At 35.0% G+C, this 21,163-nt stretch overlaps 2 protein-coding genes across 3 annotated transcripts; one reads left to right on the top strand and one right to left on the bottom strand.

The window, feature by feature from the left end:
* Window positions 1-599: 599 nt before the first annotated feature.
* LOC145016358 (uncharacterized) lies at window positions 600-3,267 on the top strand. Of its 2 annotated transcripts, XM_078974703.1 has the most exons (12): window positions 600-780; window positions 946-1,041; window positions 1,186-1,262; window positions 1,351-1,433; window positions 1,525-1,585; window positions 1,829-1,896; window positions 1,998-2,079; window positions 2,249-2,320; window positions 2,389-2,487; window positions 2,568-2,687; window positions 2,800-2,992; window positions 3,144-3,267. In XM_078974703.1, exons 2-11 carry the CDS (start codon window positions 948-950, stop codon window positions 2,986-2,988), a joined length of 945 nt encoding a protein of 314 aa, XP_078830829.1. In that variant the 5' UTR covers window positions 600-780; window positions 946-947; the 3' UTR covers window positions 2,989-2,992; window positions 3,144-3,267. The 2 variants fall into 2 exon arrangements, with proteins under 2 accessions (XP_078830829.1, XP_078830828.1); XM_078974702.1 differs by lacking the exon at window positions 3,144-3,267 and having other exon boundaries at window positions 2,800-3,067.
* A 12,863-nt stretch (window positions 3,268-16,130) lies between these two features.
* On the bottom strand, window positions 16,131-19,218 carry LOC145017372 (GPI transamidase component PIG-S-like protein). Its single transcript, XM_078975414.1, has 12 exons — window positions 18,999-19,218; window positions 18,206-18,893; window positions 17,914-18,088; window positions 17,738-17,811; window positions 17,537-17,621; window positions 17,361-17,450; window positions 17,123-17,253; window positions 16,966-17,047; window positions 16,835-16,882; window positions 16,687-16,759; window positions 16,512-16,615; window positions 16,131-16,399 (listed from the first exon to the last, which is right to left on the bottom strand). Exons 1-12 carry the CDS (start codon window positions 19,162-19,164, stop codon window positions 16,280-16,282), a joined length of 1,836 nt encoding a protein of 611 aa, XP_078831540.1. The 5' UTR covers window positions 19,165-19,218; the 3' UTR covers window positions 16,131-16,279.
* Window positions 19,219-21,163: the final 1,945 nt, after the last annotated feature.

Raw genomic sequence — 21,163 nt, forward strand, 5'->3', positions numbered from 1 at the left:
AATGCATATATTATTCTTTTGTCACGTGTCATTCTATTATGTCTTCTAATTAATATTTGCCACTTGTCAACCTATTGATTATTCATTTTAAAATTTTCACTTTATTTACATTAAATTAATAGCATTAACATAAAATTAATATAAATTATAAAGTGATATAATTTCATATATTTATTTAAATCAATGATTATAATTTCATATAACTAAAAGAATCTCTTAATTAAAATTTTATTTAAAATAATTGATTAATAACTTTGAATTTTTACTTATAAAAAATTAATTTATTTTGTAACAATAGACTTATAATATAATATGTTGATCAGAGTTTTGTTTTATTTTTAACGAATTTAAATGTTTAAACTAAACATTTAGGTAGGTCGAACAAATTAAAAAGTCAAAAATACTTCATGGTGTTACTAGTAGATATACTTTTTAATCATATTTAATAATTTAATGATTTATAAAACTAAAAGAAATGGATAAAAAAATCATTTGTGGGTCCGGGTCGGGTCACCCGCTAAAAAGGTCAAATTGGTAAATTGGGGATACGTATAAATATGAAAACGAATCAGTTTGTAGTATATGCTTGTGCAGCATAGAGGGATGGAGGGGAAGAAACCAGAAGGTTTGTCGGGTGAAGTAACGAATCAGCATCCATGTAATCTTCCGATGTCGGTCATCTCTTCGGCACTTTTATTCATCATTCGGGTTTTCCCCAAATCAATGATCGATCATCAACAGCATTTTATCTTTGATTGTCTGCGTATTATCAAGATAAAAGTAAGTTCTTAATTACAGTACGCGTTAAGTTAATCTTTGATTGAGATTCACTGACTAATTTTTAGGGTTTACTACATAGAATCCGGACTGAAACTTATAAGGGATTTCATATCCTTGATTATGTATGATTGCCTCTAACACGTAGTGTGTGGTATTGTACATTAGACATGGATTTTCCTGAAGTAAACAAGAAATTACTTGGTGAACTTGAAGAAATGGGTTTCCCATTGGCTCGAGCAACGAGAGCACTTCATTATTCCGGTTAGTTCATTGTCTACTTTTTTGTTGCAGGATCTTTTTATAAAGTAGTGTCATGTATTAGACTCGGACAATAGAACAAAACACCCAAAAAGATGTTTATTGCATTTTTATTGTTAACATGAGCATAAAGTTTCTTTTGTGAAGGTAACTCTAGTTTACTGGATGCTATTAGTTGGATTGTTGATCATGAGGATGACCCTGAAATTGATCAAATGCCCTTGGTGCGATTCATATTATAATTGTTACATCCTTGAAAAATATCACATATCTTTATATTATTACTGTATTAATTGTGTTCTGATCCACCAGGTTCCATTAAGAATTGAAATTGAGGGTTCCGACTCTTCTTCTTCTGTATCACAAGAAGTAAAGCTAAAAGCACAAAAACTAAGGTTTTTTCATGTCTTTTTTTTTTTGGTAAATGTTATTCTCCCATGATTGTTTGTTTTCTGTATTGAATACCTCTGTTTATGCACAATTCAGAGATAAAGCACGCAAAAGGAACAAGGAGGAAAATATGAAACTTGAACCAAGTAGAGAGAAGGTATCGTGGACATTCCCTTATCATGTCATTAAGGGCTAAATGCAAGAAATAACAACATACTTTCATTTATTTGTATATCATAGCATCCTTACATCATTGTACTTCCAATTTTTTATTCTCATAAGGAATCGAACTTTGAAATTACTATTTCTTGCATTTAACTCTTTTGTTCCTCATTTGTTTTAATTGTTTCTCTAAACTCATATACAGGAAAAAATTTATCACTCTCTTTTACATTTATAGGAAAGAATTCGGGCAGGAAAAGAACTTCAAGAGGCAAAGAGAATTGCAGACGAAAACGAAAGAAAACGGTCACTTTTCTAGAAATCCCAAATTGTTCTTTTTTAATAAAAAAAATTGGTTTCTCTTAATGTATTTATATAAGCTTCTTTAATTACTTCATAATACTCAGTTCTATAGCCTTGAGGAAAGCAGAAAAAGAAGAAGAAAATAGAGCACGTGAAAGAATTCGTCAGAAACTACACCAAGACAAGGTTGCTCCTGAAATAGCAACGTATTTTCATTGATTTGTTTGTATTAGTATCAATGTTATACAAATAAAAAGCAATAGATTTTTACAAGTATTTTAACCTCATAAGAAAAAAGGTTGAAAGTACAATTCTAAGATTGGTAAATTTATAGTCAGTGCTCTTTATGCCATAGGTGGAAAGAAGAGGGGGAATCCAAAGTCATGCATCTCTTAAAACCACCATACCTGTGGTGCAAGAAAATAAGGTTAGCTTATGTATTTAATGTCTAATATTGTGAACAAGATGATGAATTTTTTTATTATTGAAAATCAGATATCGCCTGTTATTACTTCTACTAGAATCAGTGTTAATTCAACAACAAAGATGGATCTCATGAGAGACTGTTTAAGGTCCCTCAGGCGAAACAATAAGGTGTGCTTTAGTTTAACTACTGTTACAGATATTTTTTTATAATTTGAATAAGCTTTTTATTAAATTTGTTGCAAAAACAGGAAAATGATATGAAAGTGAAGAGAGCTTTTGAGACTCTTTTAATTTATGTCAGAAATGTTGCAAGAAATCCCAATGAGGATAAATTCAGGAAGATCCGATTGAGTAATCCAGCTTTTAAGGTAATTGCTAGTGTGTGTGTGTGTGTGTATAGAAGTAAAAGTATTTTGCTATTATGTGTGTAGAATAATAGAACTGAAATTACTACATTGCTATTGGTGATTGAAAAAACAGGAAAGAGTTGGGATATTTGAAGAAGGGGTTAAGTTTCTTGAGGTTTGTGGGTTTAAAAGAGCTGAAGGCGGTGAGTATTTGCTTCTTCCGAGAGATGAAGTTGACGTGGCGGTGTTGAAGTTTGCTGGAAATGAATTGCAGTCTGCTATAACAAATCCATATTTTGGACTTTTATCAACCCAAAAATAATCATGTAAATTCAACCATACTTCCTTCCATAATAAGACCCCATAAATTATAAATAGATATTTTGATTAAAATTCTCATATTTATGTATCAAATCACATGTCAGGTAACTTTTTTTTTTTTTTTTAATATTTGTTTATTATGACATCCTGCTTTAGGACACATTCCACGGTGTCACACATCCTTGGGGGCTACATTTGGTCAATCAAAGAATTAAGAAATGTAGGAGAAATGCATCAAATATGTAGTACTCATTTATGAGGAACATTGTTTATGCTTGTATTTGCTCTGCTGTTTTGTCCAATCATTGTTAAAGAAGAGCCACAAGTGCATAAACATAAATAAAAATACAAGAAAATTTAGTTGCCTCTTTTACTTTAAAATGAGCTTTCAAATTTCCTTAAGACTCTTCTAATTTATGTTAGAAATGTTGAATGAAATCCCGATGATGGATTCATGAAGATTCCGTTGACTTGTACAACTTTTAAGGGAAAGTACTTTTGTTTCTTTTTTTTTTGGAAAATTTCATATATATATATATATATATATATATATATATATATATATATATATATATATATATATATATATATATATATATATATATATATAGAGAGAGAGAGAGAGAGAGAGAGAGAGAGAGAGAGAGTCAAGATCAAATAAGAAGGAAATTTTTGGTAGGAAGGTAAGAAGTTTTTTTTCTAAATATTTTTTTCGTTAACAAACAAAATGAATCATTAGATGATTCATTTGTAAGATGATTCACAAGAAAAAATTCTCAAAATAACATCTCGATGATTCATTTATACAATGATTTTATTGTTATTCACTAAAATTATCATAAAAATGAATTTTTTCTTAATTTACTTAAAAATGAATCATAAAGATGTTTTTTTGAGAATTTTTTCTTGTGAATTATCTTACAAATGAATCATCTAGTGATTCATTTATTTTGTTCGTCAAAAAAATATGTAGAAAAAAAACTTCTTACCTTCCTACCAAAAAAAAATTCTTACCGGATCTATATATATATATATATATAACCTATAAATTCACACACAACACACACACACACAAGGAGTGACTCTCTCAATTGAGAGGTCATGGGTTCAAATCTCATTGGTGACATATGTGGTAATTTATGAGTAGATTAGTTTGTTGTTCCAAAAAAAATGATAATTAATATATTTAAAAATTCAAAACAATATCTTTAAGTTAAATTATAACGAAATTATTAAAATACATATTTGCATTCTCTCCCTTAATCAATCTTCTTATTCACAATAGCAAAACTCATTGATTGCATATTATAATTGTTAAACAATGTGATTCATCTCCTAAAATCAATTTACAACCAGTGGCGGATCCAACTTGGAAGTCAAGTGAGGTGCAAAGTTAACCGTTGACCGGTGTAAAAAAAAACAAAAATTAGAATAACATTCGAACGTTTAACTAAATATCATTTTACAATTGAAATCTACGAGGACACATCGCTAAGAAATATTTGATAATACTTTCATTTGTAACCTTGGAAAATCTTTCTCGTTCAACCACGCTAATTACACAATCATTTAAAAATTCATCCGCAATTCGATTCCGCAAATCCGACTTTACAAGCTTCCTGGCGGAAAAACACCTCTCCACCGTTGCGATTGCAACCGACAAGACCAATGACAACTTCACTAACCGATAAATAAAAGGAAAGGAAAGAATCATCTTGGTTTTCACCATCACTTTAACAAGGTTAAATATACTATTCTAAGTGGCAAATCTTCCATCCTATTGCATATAAGTCGGGTAAACCGAAAGTTCATATAAAATATCCAACCTATCTTTATAGCTGAAATCATGTGGATAGAAATCGATCAATTTCTGTAACTTTGATGGGTCAAAGTCACAAAATGAATCACGTGGATTCAAACTCATTATACAAATAAGCAATTCAGAACTTACTTCATTAAAACGATCACCGAACTCTTGAATTTGCATATCTAAAACCATGTTGAAACATACACACATACATACAAAAAAAAAAAAAAAAAAAAAAAAAAACCTCATAATAATGGCGATTGGAGATATTGGTATATTGTCTTCGGGCTCTTGGATTAACATAAAATTCCTCCATGTCTGACATTTGAATGTCATTATTCTCACAAAAAGAGGTGATATCCAATATAAGTGCATTAAACCCATCATTTGTCATCTTTTTTTAACGTTGCAATTGTTTATTTCACCAAACTTATAGCATTCACGATATCTTGATCCTTTCTTTGTAGAGCTTGTGATAATAATTATGTGATCCCCAAAAATTTCAACATCAATTGCAACCGGAACACAAAATTAAGTGATTGAAGATATATTGGAAGACCATTTGCTTGGCATTGACTAAAACTATTAAGGCACACATCTTCAATATATTCAAGCACCTCAATTGTAGATGAAAACAAGCCAACCAAACGCGATAGAGTTTTGTAATGAGAATTTCAACGTGTATCTCCGACTCTAGTAAGAGAAAGACTCTAACATCATATTTGTTCATTTACAAGAAGCACACACAACATTCATTAGAACAACTACCATATCAAAAAAGACTCCAACATCGTGATGTTTTTTTGCAACCATCACAATGACTAGTTGAAGTTGGTGAGCAAAGAAGTGAACATAATATGCAAATGTATTTTCTATAATGATTAAAGATTTTAAACCATTAAAGTTCCTAATCATATTGTTTGCTCCATCATAACCTTGAACCCTAATCTTCGTCAAACTCAATCCATATTCAGAAAATAAAGAGTCAATAGCATATTTTAAAGACAATGCAAATGTCACTTCACATGAATAGGACTAATAAATCTTTCTTTAACGATATACATGATCTCAAACTGAGAAACTTGGGAACATCAGAGTAGTTCTAAAAGACTTTGATTGTGCAACAAGGGAGTAGAAATTGTGTACATGGTTTTTGGTCGCACATGGGTATAAAATTGAACAATATACAAAAATGTTTGACAATTTTATTGATTGAATCTTCGGCTGAAACTTACAAATCTTTATTTTGGCAGGTACCCTTGCTCGTCTGGATAGGGATGCTCCACATTATAAAAAGTATGTTACTTCACTATTTTTTTTAATTATTTTTATCTTTATTTATATCACTAGTTAAAGTATATTGCTATTTCTAAAGTTATAAAGTTATAGAGAGTTCATTTTGATGAAGTACAATCAACAAGTTTCTAGCTTTTTTTATCATCACCATTTATGATTTGTTAAACATAAGTATTATATATTTTTCGACTTTTTGACACTTGTACATTCTAAATATGCATAAAGATTTTAAGATACAACCAATAATAGATAGGATTACTAGTTAAAGAAAAAATCAAATTCTTTATTTGCACTCTTTAATCATTGGAGTATTAGTAACTAAAAGCATGTGCTAGCCATCTCAACTTATGTAACATCCCCACATTGAGGTATTTCCAAAATTAACTCTTAAGTATGAAGGTTTATGTTTTTATCCCTTGTGTAACACTTGAATTAGGTATGTTCCTTTTAGCCCTTTTAAATTAAAATATTGCAATTTGGTCCTTGGGGTTGGTACGTGGGGCGTACCACATGGTAGGTGTAATGTCGCAAAACTTTCAACAAATTTTAACTTTTCAAAACAACTCATTTAATAAAAACTATTGTTTCCAAAACATTATTTGAAATTGGAATCGTTTACAACATAGTTTTCAAAACACTTTCATTATCAAAGTTCGCATAAATCATAAGTCCCAAAAACATGAGGATGTGTACGGTCACGCCTTCACCTTGCTATCCACTGAAGTAACTGAAACCATAAACCAAAACTGTAAGCACGAAGCTTTGTGAGTTTCCCCCAAAATACCACGACACGGACAAATAACATATACCAACAAATAGCATGCATTAGGGCCTTCAACATAACTAGAACGCCCTACCAACCTACAGTCTATCTGGTATGCCCACAAGGCCTTTAGTCTTACTAGAACACCCCACCGGCATGCAGTTTATCTGGTACGCTTACATAACCTTTAGTCTGACTGGAACGCCCCACTGGCCTACAGTCTATCTGGTATGCTCACAAAACCTTTAGCATGATTGGTATGCTTTACCGGGCCTTCATCCTATCTGGAACGTTCTCCAGGCCTTCGGCCTGATTGGTACGCCCCACTGGCCTTTAGTCTATCCAAGACGCCCTGGGTCTGTTGGCCTTTAGCACCAAGCAGGACCGCCTTAACCTAACTACACATACACCATGTCAATACACATATATAAGCCAGTAAACTATATCAACATATCGATATAAACATTATCGGGTTTGTTGATTGACAGCACGAAGCAGTACATACTCAACCCACCCACACCATAACGACATATAAACAACTAAACATATAACCAGATAATCAGGAAGATCTTACAAATCTCTAAGCATAGCATCATCCTGCATACCAGGATACAAATCTAACATATCAATGCAGAACAATAGCGTACATATCCGGATATCAAAACCAAAGGGTCGGCCTTGGTGCCTTCGACCCATAAGTACAGTGAGGAACACTCACCTCTTGATCTGATCCATAGTTGATGACGCCCCGAATTCGAATCTCAACTCTAACTAATACCTATCCATCGAAGTGAACAAAATAACCATCAAAATTCCAAAATATCAAAATACCTAACATACCCTTTAGGTCAACTTGGTCAAAGTCAAAAGTCAAAGTTAACAATCCATGTTAACTCCAACACGCCATGTTGATTTGCAAATCCAAATGGTCGGCCTTGGTGCCTTCGACCCATAAGTATAGTGAGCAACACTCACCTCTCGATCTGATCCATAGATGATGACGTCCCGACTCCAAATCTCAACTCCAACCAATACCTATCCATCGAAGTGACCAAAATAACCATCAAAATTCCAAAATACCAAAATACCCTTTAGATAAACTTGGTCAAAGTCAACAATCCATGTTAACTCTAACACGTCGTGTTGATTTGCAAACATATCATGTTCCTCCCGCATCCAAACAGTCGGGAAAACCCTAGCCAACACGCCGTGTTTGCCAGAGTTCCAGCAACTTAATCCATTAAGCTGCTTCCTTTGATTCCCAGAGCTCCAAAGCTTAGATCTGGACCAAAATAATAATAAGAAGGATAAAGTTTCCAACTTTATCCTCTGGGACTACTCCATAGGATCCAAAACCCATCTATAAGTTTTGAAAATGCAAGGACTTAACCAATAAGTACTTAATTCTTAAATTTGATGCCCAATACTTTCCAGAAGAGGTTCTAGCACTAAAACCATCCTAAAGGTAGGTGCTTTATAGACATGTATGTCCAATGTATGTCTTGAACCCATATTAGGTCAACAATGAGGATTATGAACTAATCTCTATGCATGGCATCAAAACTCAACTATAAGCTAGATCCAACACTCTACAAGGTCACCTTGACCTGTAGATTCATAAAGTTGCAAACTTTATGAGATTTAACCATTCCAACACTTAAGAACAAGAAGCTAAAGGGACAAAACTCAATATCTAGCAACATGGAATGATAAAAATTGGATCTTGGATACTTACAAAGGTCCAAAAGAATGCCAATTTGAAAGATAGATCTTGCTTTCTTCTTCCAACTTCTTCCTTATTTGTCTCCAAAAACACCATACTAGCTCGCAAATAAGAGGGAAAGACAATTAGGGTTTCTTTCTAGACTTAAGGGTTAATAGGGGGTAAGGGTGAAAAAACCCTAGCCTCTTCATTCCTTTAAATATGGAGAAAAACCTGGAAGATTATGGGTTCATTTCCAGCGACCAACACACCATGTTCTAGGAGGCAACATGCAGTGTTGCTCTTAATAAGACCCACGTCTTTTCTTATTTCAAAACGTTGTGTTGGTGCCTCCAACACGTTGTGTCCAATCCCAAAAACGTGATTTATACCCAAAGTAGCTCCTCAAATTTTCGGGTGTTACAGTACGCTTAGCATACTAAGGAGGAAGCTTGATCACGTAGTCGAGCCTCGTACTCTGGGCGTATGAGGGTTACGCTAAGCGTACGAGGGTTTAATGAAACCTGAATTTTAGGGTGTTGCACCCTATATAAACTCCTTAAGTCCCTAGGGCTGGACTCTTTATCAGCCTCCATTGCCCTAAAACCCTAATATCATTTTTTAGTGTTCTTGAGCCTTGGTCTTGATTTTTGGTGATTTATGCTCCTTGAAGTAATAGAAGAAGAAGTTGGAAGACTCGTTCATTGGAGGGAAGCTTATAGATCCAAATTTAGCTCCATCTTTTGGTGACTTTTGAGGTGTAAAGTCTCAACCTTGATCTTTGTATGCTTAGTATTCTTTATGTTATGGTTATATGCTTCTTTGTCCCTTTTTGGTTGGTCTTGATGGGTTAAGGACATTTAAGAAGCTAAATCTTATAGAACTGGATGTTTGGAGAGTTCCTAAAGCTTAAAGGTGCAAACTTTATGGTGTTTATGGTCTCATGCATGTATTAAGTCATCCATTAAGATCTTTTGAGCTCTAAGAGCCTCATTAAGCCATGCATGCATATAATTTTGGCAACTTTACGTGATAAACCACCTCAAGGAAGTCAGATCTAAGATTGGGAGTGAAGTCTTAATCGATTAAGAGATTGAAATGGAAGTTGGCCAAATAGGGGAGTACGATGGGCGTACAAGCATGTATACTTAGCGTACAAGCCCTAAAGTGAGTATGTTGTGCGTACGAGTTGAGTACACCCTGCGTACTCAGCAGGTTCGGCCTCAGAATCTTGAACTTTCAGTTTGGTCCATGTTTGGGCTTAGATGTTTAGGTCCTTCTTGGGCCATCAGGTTTTTGGGCCGATGCTTATTTTGAGTTCGCTTGGAAAAGGCTTACAAAGGATTTGGGTCCAATTTGGAAAATTGGGCAATGATTGGGCATTGGGTAATTAATTTGGATTTTGGCCTTTTGGATTATAGGTTTGGTCCTTAGTCTTGGACCAAGCTAGGTAAGGCATAAAATGGTCTTTTTACCCTAATATTAAATTGATGGTTATGGATTGGATTCCAATTATTAATTGGATGTTATTTGGTATTGATAGCTTGGGGATTTTTTAGACCAGTAATGAGAGATTTATCAGTGTGATTCAGCAGTTCGAGGTGAGTTTCCTCACCATGTGTTAGTGGGTCGAAGGCATCAATGTCGGCCCATGACCTATTAAGCTAGAATACTAGATGTATGTGTGACTCTTGTATGTGTATGTGCTTGTATGCTTACTGGCGGGACCCGATGATTTTTCTGTATGCTATGATCAGTTATGCTTATATGATTTATATGTGGGCGGGACCCGTTATGCGAGTTTGGGCAGGGACCGTTATACTCATTTGGGTAGGGTCCGTTATACGAGTTTGGGTGGGGCCCATTATAATCATTGGACGGGGCCCGTTATACAAGTGTAGGTGGGTCCCATTACACTCTTTACTTGGGGCCCATTATATGATTATTATGTATGGTATGTGGTAATTTCGAGAACTCACTAAGCTTTGTGTTTATAGTTTTGAGTTTATGTTTCAGGTACTTCCAATTCCAAAGGGAAGACTTCAGGATGATTGCAGAGCACACACCACCTCATTCCGTATTTTGTGATTTACTCTGATATGATATGATAATTAATACATTTGTTTTATCTAGATTTTTATGATGATATTATTTGGGATACTGGTTTTATTAATTTAAAAATAAAATTTTTGGGTCTTATTTTTGGGATGTTGCAAGTTTGTATCAGAATCTTGGTTTTGTACATACTCTTGGGTGTGTCTGAACTCAAACTGAGGATTTGGTAAAGTTTTTCAAAAAAAATGTATTTTTAAGAAAAGAGTTTTCTAAGACAAGAAGTGTGTGGTGCATACAATCAACCGAGCTTAGGTAAGTTTTCCCAAAATATCCATACATGTTATCTGATATGATTTGAATTGCGGATCTATGAATCGCATGCTAGTTAGGGCTAAGGACCTACTTAGTTTTTGCATGATAGAATGCTAGGAGAGATGCATTAGTATGCCTACTGTATGAACTTGTAGACTTGCATGCTAGTACTAATCAGTCAGTGATAGGATGGCCTGATTAGGTTATGCTTGGTTCTGGTTACTTGATGCTCAAATGTTGCTTGCTTTGTGCTTTTAGGAGTTCTCACTAACTTCAGCTAACTAGTAAGAGAATATGCTAAGTTACATATTATGGGAACTAAATAATTTTAGAAGGTTAGGTTTTAACTTTATTGCGCAGCTCTTGTTTGAGTCCAATCGTTTTAGTGTGAGACCTCTCATTCGAAGAATTATCTGGTTTTAGTGATATGTAATTGTATTCGTGAGATAGTTAGAGGAAGTTATCGGGAGTTTCTTCTGCATCTGATGGCAGAGAGTGGTGTGAGGTTCACCCTAGGAAAACCTAGGATGAGATCTAGTGCTAGGAGCCTTGTCTTGATGAGGGTTGATTGTTCGGATATAAGGTGACTTGTCGGTAATCCTTGAGGAAAGTATGGATATACGTGGAAGGTAGTATGGGCCCGTACTACTAGAAGCAGAGAATATGTACTCGATTCAAGAAGAGAAACAATGAAGCTTGTAGAGATTGCAATCCCTCGATATATTTTGATGCTTATTCTAATGGTTTATATGGTCTATTTTTTAGTATGGTGACATTGTGAGGCAAACCTGTTGGCAGTTCTGGTGCTGGAGAGGGATCGAGCTCATGTTCTAAAGTCGGATAGTTAGATGATCAGACTAGGGAGTTCATCTCATTTGAGATTATGCGTTGCATTCTTGAGCAGACTCCAGTGATCTTTGGTACGATTAAGGAGGACATTTTGGAGATTATGGATGAGTGGTTAATCGCTTTTCATCCTGAGATGATGGCCTTGCTTGGGGAGCATCCATTGACATTCAGGGAGTTCCGAGCATGTGGAGCTTCAGACTATCACGAGGCGAAGGACCCGATAGCAAGCAGGAGGTGGTTAGCGGATGTTTCTAACGCCTTATGCACCAACAGTTGCCTCGAAATGGGAAAAGGTCATAATTGCTTCCTGTCTTTTGAAGGACATGGCACGAGATTGGTGGGAGGAGGTCGATCACGCTGTGGGTGATGAGGTTGTTGATTCGATGACCTGGGATGATTTTGACCAGGTTCAAGGCGAAGTTCACACTAGTGATTTGAGTCGTCCTTTTATACATTTTAAAGTGTTGTTGTTCATAAAATTATGATCTTGAGTGTTGTATGTAACCCATGCATGCGTTAGATGGTCTTATTGGGTTAAGACCATAGGGTTTTGGACATTAATCACTTTATATCCTTGAAAAGTCATAAAGTTGGAAACTTTATGACTTAGGACATCATTTTGGGCTTGGATATAACTTTTGGATGGAAGGGCTTAGTGGGATAAGCTCTTAATGGAGTTTTGGGATTGGGCAACATATGTTGGGTGTACCTGGAAGTACATTGTGCGTATGCGGTCAACGCCCCACTTTTGGTCAAGATTAGAGTACGATGGGTGTACTCTCTTGATATGTAGGGCATAATCCGTTGGGAAGAAATATTGACTTTTTGACTTTGAGCGTTGACTTTGAATTTGACCAGGGTTGACCAAGTATGACTTAAGGGTATTTTAGGTATTTTGAGCTATAGTTAAGCCTTAGTCTCTATCTGTTGAATAGGTGACATGTGGAGGTGGTATTCGGAGCAGTGTATTGTTCAGCTATTCGTCAGACTGAGAAGTGAGCTTTCCTCACTGTATCTGTGGGTCGAAGGCACCAATGTCGGCCCATTAGATTATTTATGTTGGTCAGGATAATGTTATGATAGTTTGTAATTGTTCAGTAGATTTGTATGATTATCTGTATTTGTTGGCTCTGTGTTTATGTTTATCTGTTGCATATGTCGACATATTATGTTGGGTTGAGGCGATCCTGCTTTGTGTTGTAGGCCAAGACACCCGGGGACGATCAGATAGGTTGTAGGCCCTGCGAGGAGGTCCAGTCAGGTCGGCGGCCCGTAGAGCAGTCCAGATAGGCTGTAGGCCCTACGAGTCGGTCTAGTCATGTCGAAGACTTGTAGAGTAGTCCAGATAGGTTGTAGGTCCTGCGAGGCGGTCCATTCAGGTTGGTTGCTTATATTTGTAGGCTTGTTGTTATGTGGTGTGTTGGTACTTTGGGGTAACTCACTCAACTTTGGCTTAAAATTTTTAATTTATTGCTTCAGGTACTTCTGATGATGGTAGGAAAGCAAAGTTGTGATCATACGCAACTTCTTGTTTTATGTCATTAGGTCTTCGGAAAACTCTGATATGAAATAATGATTTGAAACAATGACTCTTTTGTAAACAATGTTGATTGATGGTTGATTTTGAAATGTTAACATTTCTTTGAATTTTGGGAGTGTTACAACTTATATAAAACTTAATGTTTATGGAAAAATAGAGGGTAGATCGAAACCATAACAAAAATAATGCTAAACTAAAAAAATAAGCAAGGGCAAAAAGGTAAATAAATTTTCAAACTTGAAATTCCAAAATTTTGAAGCTATTAGTCATGGGTTTGAACTAAGAATTTATCATAACCATTTAAATTGTGTTATTTATAGGGGTTTTAAGGATTATGTATGCCGAAAGTTTGCAGAAGATATATATACAAATGTGGGGTGTTTGATGCCAAATATCTATGAGTATGACCAAAACTTTCACTTGAGCTACATGCCAAATTTTAATATCTGTTTAAACCATTTAAGTTATGAATTCTCTTTTGATCCTGTAATTTTGTCAAAGTATAGAATTCAATGAATCGTGTGTTTCACTTCAAGTATTCACAAATAGTCATATTGAGATATCTATTTAACTTTCTCAACATAGAAGATGAAGTCCTATGTTTATTAATTTGTTTTACAATCAGAAAATAAATATTTTTTATTAACCAAGTAAAATACTATGATAAGAAAAATGTATTCACATGTCCCTTTCCTTTTTGTATTTTCTATTTGTATGGACTACTAGGAAGCCTAAGGGTGTCATGTTAAGTCGTTCAACTTTATTTGTACAACAAAGCAAGAGGAAAGCCCTACAAAGTATGAAAAATGTAATTACATGTTCCTTTCCTGTAAAATTCATTACTCATGTAATTTACATTTCTGACCCTAGAAATAAGATTTTCTTACATTTTGGTCAATAGCTTCCTTAATTGTAGGACACGTTTTTTTAGTACGTTGGGCGTACACTCGGGTATGTTGGGGTACGTGAAAAAACCCAAACCCTAATTTCTAGGGTTTGAGCCATATTTAAGCATCATTAACTCCCAATACCTCTTCCCATCATCAGCCTTCATTGCCCACTTCGTCCCTTACAAACCCTAATCTCCATTGGTGGTGTTTTGAGCTCATTTTTTGGTGTTTGGTGTCCATTATGGAAGAAAATAAGCCATTAGAAAGCAAGAAAGGAACTCTAAGCTTTGAGATCTGAGTTTTACACTCCTTGAGCAACCTACAGAAGGTATAAAGTTCTGAACTTGTGATTATCTCATTAGCTCTTGCTAGATATGGAGTTTTGTGCTTTTAGTCCCATATTCTTGGTCTAAGTAAGTATGGACTACCAAATGAGTTGTCCTTTTGGACATTTTAGAGTGTCTAGAGTTATAAAAATGGGATCTTGATCGTTCACATCACTCCATGCATGCTTTTTGATGGTTGAGAAGATTATGATATGTTAGGGTTTTGGTGTTGGGCACTTAATAGTCATGTAAGATCATAAAGTTGGAAACTTTATGATTTTGAACGTTATTTAGGACTAGATCTGGGCTTTAGGAGAAAGGACTTAAGAGAATATGCACTTAATAGGCAGATTGTTATCTGGTCAAGTACGGTGGGCGTACTTCGTTGGAGTCTCGTTTCTGGAAGGGTGAGTACGTCATGCGTACATGCTGAGTACGTTGGGCGTACTTAGGCTAAAGTTAACTTCTTTGACTTTAACCTAGGGGTATTTTAGGTATTTTGAGAAGTAGTATGAGATTGGGTCGTTTTTTGTTGTATAGGTGACCTGTAGAGTCAACAGATGAAGTTGTGATTTGTTCAACTATCTTTTCAGGCTATGAGGTGAGTTTTCCTCGCTGTACTCATGGGTCGAAGGCACTAAGGCCAACCTACTAGATTTCGTATCCTGGTATATTAGATTGTTGTTTTGCTGAGTATGCATTAGATTGGTAGATTTGCATGATTACATGTATTATTAGTTATTGATTGTTATTATATATGTCGACATGTTATGGTTTGTTGGGTTGAGGCGGTCATGCTTTGTGCTGAAGGCTAAGACACCCGGGGGTCCAGATAAATTGAAGGCTTGCAAGGCGTTTCAGGCCGAAGGCCCAGAGAACGATCCAGATAGGCTATAGGCCATGCGTGACGGTCCAGTCAGGCTGAAGGCTCGTATATGCATGTTGTTATCTGTTTTGGTTATGTGTGATACTTTGAGGGAACTCACTAAGCTTTGGCTTACGGCTTAGGTTTTATGTTTCAGGTACTTCAGATGATCATTGTCTATTTTCCTTTCAATTTCTTGTGTTGTAAGTTTTACTTACAACTACTGCTCATGTAGATTTACTATTTCGGGATTCTAATTAAAATTGTCTGAAAACGATCCAGATAGGCTATAGGCCATGCGTGACGGTCCAGTCAGGCTGAAGGCTCGTATATGCATGTTGTTATCTGTTTTGGTTATGTGTGATACTTTGAGGGAACTCACTAAGCTTTGGCTTACGGCTTAGGTTTTATGTTTCAGGTACTTCAGATGATCATTGTCTATTTTCCTTTCAATTTCTTGTGTTGTAAGTTTTACTTACAACTACTGCTCATGTAGATTTACTATTTCGGGATTCTAATTAAAATTGTCGTTTTAGAAACACAACACTAAAAATGAAACAACAAAGTTATATTTGGGTGAAGTTTTTAATGGATAATGTCCTGAAAAGAAAACAAAATATAAGGAAGTACAATGTTATTATCAGGTGAGTTTTTTAAAATGACCGGTCATATGACTTGATTTAAAAAAGAAAATCTAGACAAAACCATGAACAAAATAACAAATGAGAGAAATAGGAATTGCAAAACCTCAAAATACTTAATCACAAACCATCTTAGAACACTTGCTAAAGAATGAACAAACTACATTAATCCGTATGAAATCTAATTAAAGCCCGGATTTGTATAAAAAAAACATTTGGAATACAAGAGGTAATTGGTCTACATCTTCAGAACTCTGGTTTTCTTGCAGCTTTCCAAGCTGTATACTTTCGGGTTTCTTGTTTGTATCTTTTCAACTCCCTCACAACCGCAAGAATCACATGTAGCGAAAGTGGCAGAAAGAAAGGCTGCAAATACACACAAAATATTATTTTATGAATTTTTTATTTCATATTTACCATTCACCATTTACCAATTAACATAACTATTACTTTTTAATAAGGAAAGAAAGAAACTAACCGAATAGACAGCAAAGTTGTGCTCAAATGAGTAGTAACTGACAGACATTACAGATGGATGAAAGAAGGCATCCTCAGCCAATGATCTTGCATGCCTCGAGTAAACTGCCAAAAATACCACATAAATCATTAACAAAAACATATATATTTTATATATACAAATTCAACAATAATACCAGCTGAAGCATCATAAATGCCTTGTGATGCATTACTCTGAGCTAACTTTGCAGCCTCGAGAGAAAACTTCACCTGTAAAAGCCAAGATGTAAGAAAGTTGCTTCTGTATTAATTATTAAGTCCTTCTTTCTGTATTAAGTAAGGAACCTGTTTTCCAATCTCATCCTTGATGATCATTCTTGGTAGTGATTGCACCTGCATTGAGATTGGACAATTTTTTCAGTCAACATTTCTGATTCAAGTGATTATTATTATTATTAAAATAATCTGAAAAATACCAATCTTGAAAGTGACCCGAGTGTTGCGCCACATTGGCGAAGATTATAGCATGCATGTTGACGAGCCAACACATCTAGTTCCCTGAATTCATAAGTAAACAATTTGATTTAAAAAAAAAAATGAGGGGTAAAAAGTATAAATGATACAAATTAATACCATTCTGTAAAGCCTCTCTCACTGGCTAAAAGAAGAGATGTTCCTGATGTACCCTTGTGGAAACCACTTGATTTTAAACCAAATAATTGTCGAAGCTGTCCCATGAAAACTTCAAATATTTGGTTAACTTCCTGTTTCAGATTCATCATCATCATCATCAATACTAGTCACAAATCACAATATATATATAAAACTTGTCAATTTGGAAGATTTGTAAGAGTGCATATTTGTTTATAACCTGGGGAGAAATTTTATGTATGAGAGGGTGCATGCTATTGGTATTTTCCAAGCAGTTGGGAGGATTCAAAATTACAATACCACCCCATGTCTGCAATATGTAACGCTTTTACAATGAAATCAAGATCCCAAATGTATTTATTGGTGAGAAAAGTAAATTTAAACATAGAAGTTCACCGGAGATATAAAGCCATTTGTCACTGAAATCTCTCCATTTGGAAGCTGTAACCTGAGTGGGCATTCATTGGCAGATGGTATATATCTGAAATTAAGTGCAAACACACACAATGCACACATCAAGATATCAATTAATAACACCACAAATTGCAAACTCTTTTTTAGTTCTTCATAAAGGTGATATTGAGTTAAAGAATATACACCACAAATTGCAAAATCTTTGACCTCCCACCAGCTGCAATGGAAGTATCCAGATGCCATTCATTTGAATTCACCTACAAAGCTTACACAAACCTCACTTAAAAAACCTCTAATCACACACCATAGTAATAATAATAATCTTCTGTTGGAAAGTAATTAATTACTTGTCAACTTACAAAGAATGGGAGATCTTTGGTGCTAAAGACATGACTCTCTTGTTCAGCATCCCAATAAGAATATGAAGATTTTGGAGTGTGATACAGAACCTGACTTTCCACACTTATATTTGCTATAGGGCCCAATGCTTCAAGTGTAGGGGCTAAAAGTTTCTCATCTACCTCCTGAAAATCCCTTCATATAGAATCAGATGTTTTAGTACCATATGTGGGATCCAATAAGAATGTGATGCATAATTGCATATACATATGTGGGATCTAAAAAGTAAGAAATCAAGAAAATCTTTCATACCAATCATAAATCCAATCGCTTGGATCAGCATTCAACAAATTGAAAGAAAGCACAATTTTCCCATCAGCACCAGCAGGCATAAACTCCCCTTGGATACTCTCTTCTTCTTTCAGACCACTCACAAATATCTTGATGAAAATTTCAGCTACTTTCTCTGCGAGCACATTCATCTCTGAAACCCTACCTACAATCCAAGCATGTCGATACTTCCCCACCACTGATCTAATCCTATCCCCTTCACCAGTATTCACAACTACAACAGTGTAAACCCTGTTCCTTCCTACAACAGATTCCAAATAATCATCAAAATTGTCTTCGTTCTTCAAGGTCTCATCATGATTCAACTTGCTTAGTGCTCCACATCTCCATGCCCTCTCTCGATCAACGTCGCCATATTGTACACAATCGTTGCCGGAGTCTAAACTCACTGAGACTGTGTAATTGTTTTCACAAGTACCACAAACGGAATTCCGATCAGCAAATCGTAACATGTGATTGGTAACCAAAAACCCTAACTTTTCAGCGTTTGACTTAACTGGAGTACTGTGATCGAGATTTACGAACACTACGTGGAATTTACACGGATACAAGAACGGTTTTGAATCAATTGCGTTTGATAGTGAATCTATATCTCGAAAAGGAAGTGGTGATCGATAGATCTCTATCGATTTAAGCAACCATGGTAAACCTATTATGACATATCCAAAACAAATCATCAATAATGCGCTTGTACAAATAGATTTTAAGTGTATCCATATGATACCTATATGTACAAATAGAGTAAGAGAGATACCCAACAGGAAGGAGAAGAAAACAGATAGGGTTAGTGCGAGACGCTTCAATCCAGGTTTTGTCTTTCGCATGGTTTTATGGTCGAATATCAATGTCTCCGAGTTCTCCTTTCTATCTTCTTCTGATGGCGACAATTCAGTTCCCATGGTTTCAGAGATTTCCGCCATTGATGGACCTTCGAAGGTCTCTCTTCAGCTCGCTATAATATTCTCTAGCTCAAAAATCCGGACTGGAAGAACTTTTAAAATAATTAATAATTTTAGCCCTTGAATTTACAAGTATGAAAGTTTAGTCCCTGCACGATAGTTATGGGTATTTTATGATATCAAGCGTATTTTATTGAACCTAACTTCGGATATTTTCATATTATTCAAGCATTTGAATCAAGATGGACTTGTTAAACATAGTTCTAATAGCTGTAATTGAGCTACTACTGTTGAATCGGGCTTTAACTAATTTCTATGTAAGCAAGCTTAAATTTACAAAAGAAGAGTCGTTAAATTACCAAGTCGAGTTTAAACTTGGCTTAACGCTATTAAAACTCGAGCTATTTGCGGCTTTTTTATAATATTGACTCGAGGTAGAAAGAAAAAACACATGCAGTAGCACAAAGTTGTATATTTTATTCAAAAGTTTGTACATGAAAACCCAAGTTTTGTTTTTAATAAAAACAAATATAAAACAAAGTTAAATCTTTGTTATCATCGTACAACGAAGGAGAAGGTAACGAACAACAAATTGCGTCGCTAAGTCTTTTTGTATGGTAAAATCATTCTTTTAAAAACTATATCCATAAACCTAAGGGATATAACATTGTTATGCATGATTTGTTGTATTCTATTAAGAAGTTTCACCGAATCTGACGTAAAAAAATCAAACATATTAAATGCAAATAGTACGAACACGTGTTGATTTTCCATGCATAATTTCTCATTTTTGGTGACTTTGCACGTAGCAGTTTTTAATGCAGTTTGTCCCGCCGTGAAACCATGTTAGGTGTGTCAGACCCAACAAATAAAAGGGGTACAATAGACTCCAAATACACTGCTTTAATGCACTAAAAAGTAGTACAAGGCAAGTAGGGTCGAACCACAGAGACACGGGACAAAAGTCTATACCTTTTTGCACAAGGTACTTTGGTCACAAAGAGGGGGTTTGTTTGCAAAAGTAAATAACTAAATAACAATCTACTTTAAAAGCATGCACAAAATGAAATATATTTGTAAACAAATTGATTGAATGGTTCTAGTTCTAGTTCTCAATGTTGTTGTTCAACTTGATTATGACTTGATCTAATTCAAGATTGCTATTCTATGTTGGTACTGAAAGATATTAACACACTCTAATAACTCTCGCTTGCCAAATTATCTAACCAAAACACGCTCTTTGATTAGACCTAGCTTTACTAATTCAACCTAAACACGCTCTTAGATTGTATTGAAAAACTGCATTAAGTTTTGTACAAGCTTCCCAACAATGTTCATTTCTTCTCATACGCTCGGAAGTGTGAAAACATGTGATATATGTTTTACAATAAGAAAACTTATTGCTTGTTACCAATTATTAACTCAATAGAACGATTAGGTGCCCTAAAAGTTAATTAACTGCACAAAAATTCAATTCATGAAAGTAGCCAATCAAACACAAATCAAATTCAAGGATTCTAGTTTAAACAAAAACATAATCACTAGAATAGAATCACAAATCAAACATCAAATCATATGCTTCAAGTCAAGCAATCAACATTTTTTTGAACAAGAACTAGAACTAGGGTTTCTTAGCCACACATGGCTAAGAACAAATCAGATAAGAATAAGATGGAATTGGAATGTTTAATCCTTACAAAAGTGAAATCCAAATGTTTGCAATGATTAAGTCTTCTCAAAAGCTCTAAGAATTCTCCCAAAATTGCCCTAGATCACCAATAACTGCTCTCAAAACCGTTCTCCCCTTCAAAATGACGTCTCTTCCTCTTTTATTAAAGTTCACGTGACTTGCCATAAGGCCATGCGTTTTTAGCATGGCCATGCCTTTTGCCCATGTGTTTTTTGGCATGTCCATTTGTCTTGACCATGTGTTTTTGGCATGGCCCATGCTTTTTTGCTAAAATTCCAAAAAGTCTTCACTGTTGGCTCCATCTTCAGTCCAGCTTCACCACGCGTCATG

Source organism: Lactuca saligna, chromosome 9, assembly GCF_052625555.1.
Source record: "Lactuca saligna cultivar CGN05327 chromosome 9, ASM5262555v1, whole genome shotgun sequence".
NCBI classification, from domain to species: Eukaryota; Viridiplantae; Streptophyta; class Magnoliopsida; order Asterales; family Asteraceae; genus Lactuca; species Lactuca saligna.

What these genes read in the sequence shown, in the direction of transcription:
- LOC145016358 (XM_078974703.1), top strand. Translation starts at nt 948, where the DNA reads ATGGATTTTCCTGAAGTAAACAAGAAATTACTTGGTGAACTTGAAGAA. An exon ending in CTAAAAGCACAAAAACTAAG is followed by an intron (nt 1,434 to 1,524) that starts GTTTTTTCATGT and finishes TGCACAATTCAG; the next exon opens with AGATAAAGCACGCAAAAGGA. An exon ending in CTGTGGTGCAAGAAAATAAG is followed by an intron (nt 2,321 to 2,388) that starts GTTAGCTTATGT and finishes ATTGAAAATCAG; the next exon opens with ATATCGCCTGTTATTACTTC.
- LOC145017372 (XM_078975414.1), bottom strand. Translation starts at nt 19,164, where the DNA reads ATGGCGGAAATCTCTGAAACCATGGGAACTGAATTGTCGCCATCAGAA. An exon ending in TTTCTTCTCCTTCCTGTTGG is followed by an intron (nt 18,894 to 18,998) that starts GTATCTCTCTTA and finishes ATGTCATAATAG; the next exon opens with GTTTACCATGGTTGCTTAAA. An exon ending in TCGGGTCACTTTCAAGATTG is followed by an intron (nt 16,883 to 16,965) that starts GTATTTTTCAGA and finishes ATCTCAATGCAG; the next exon opens with GTGCAATCACTACCAAGAAT.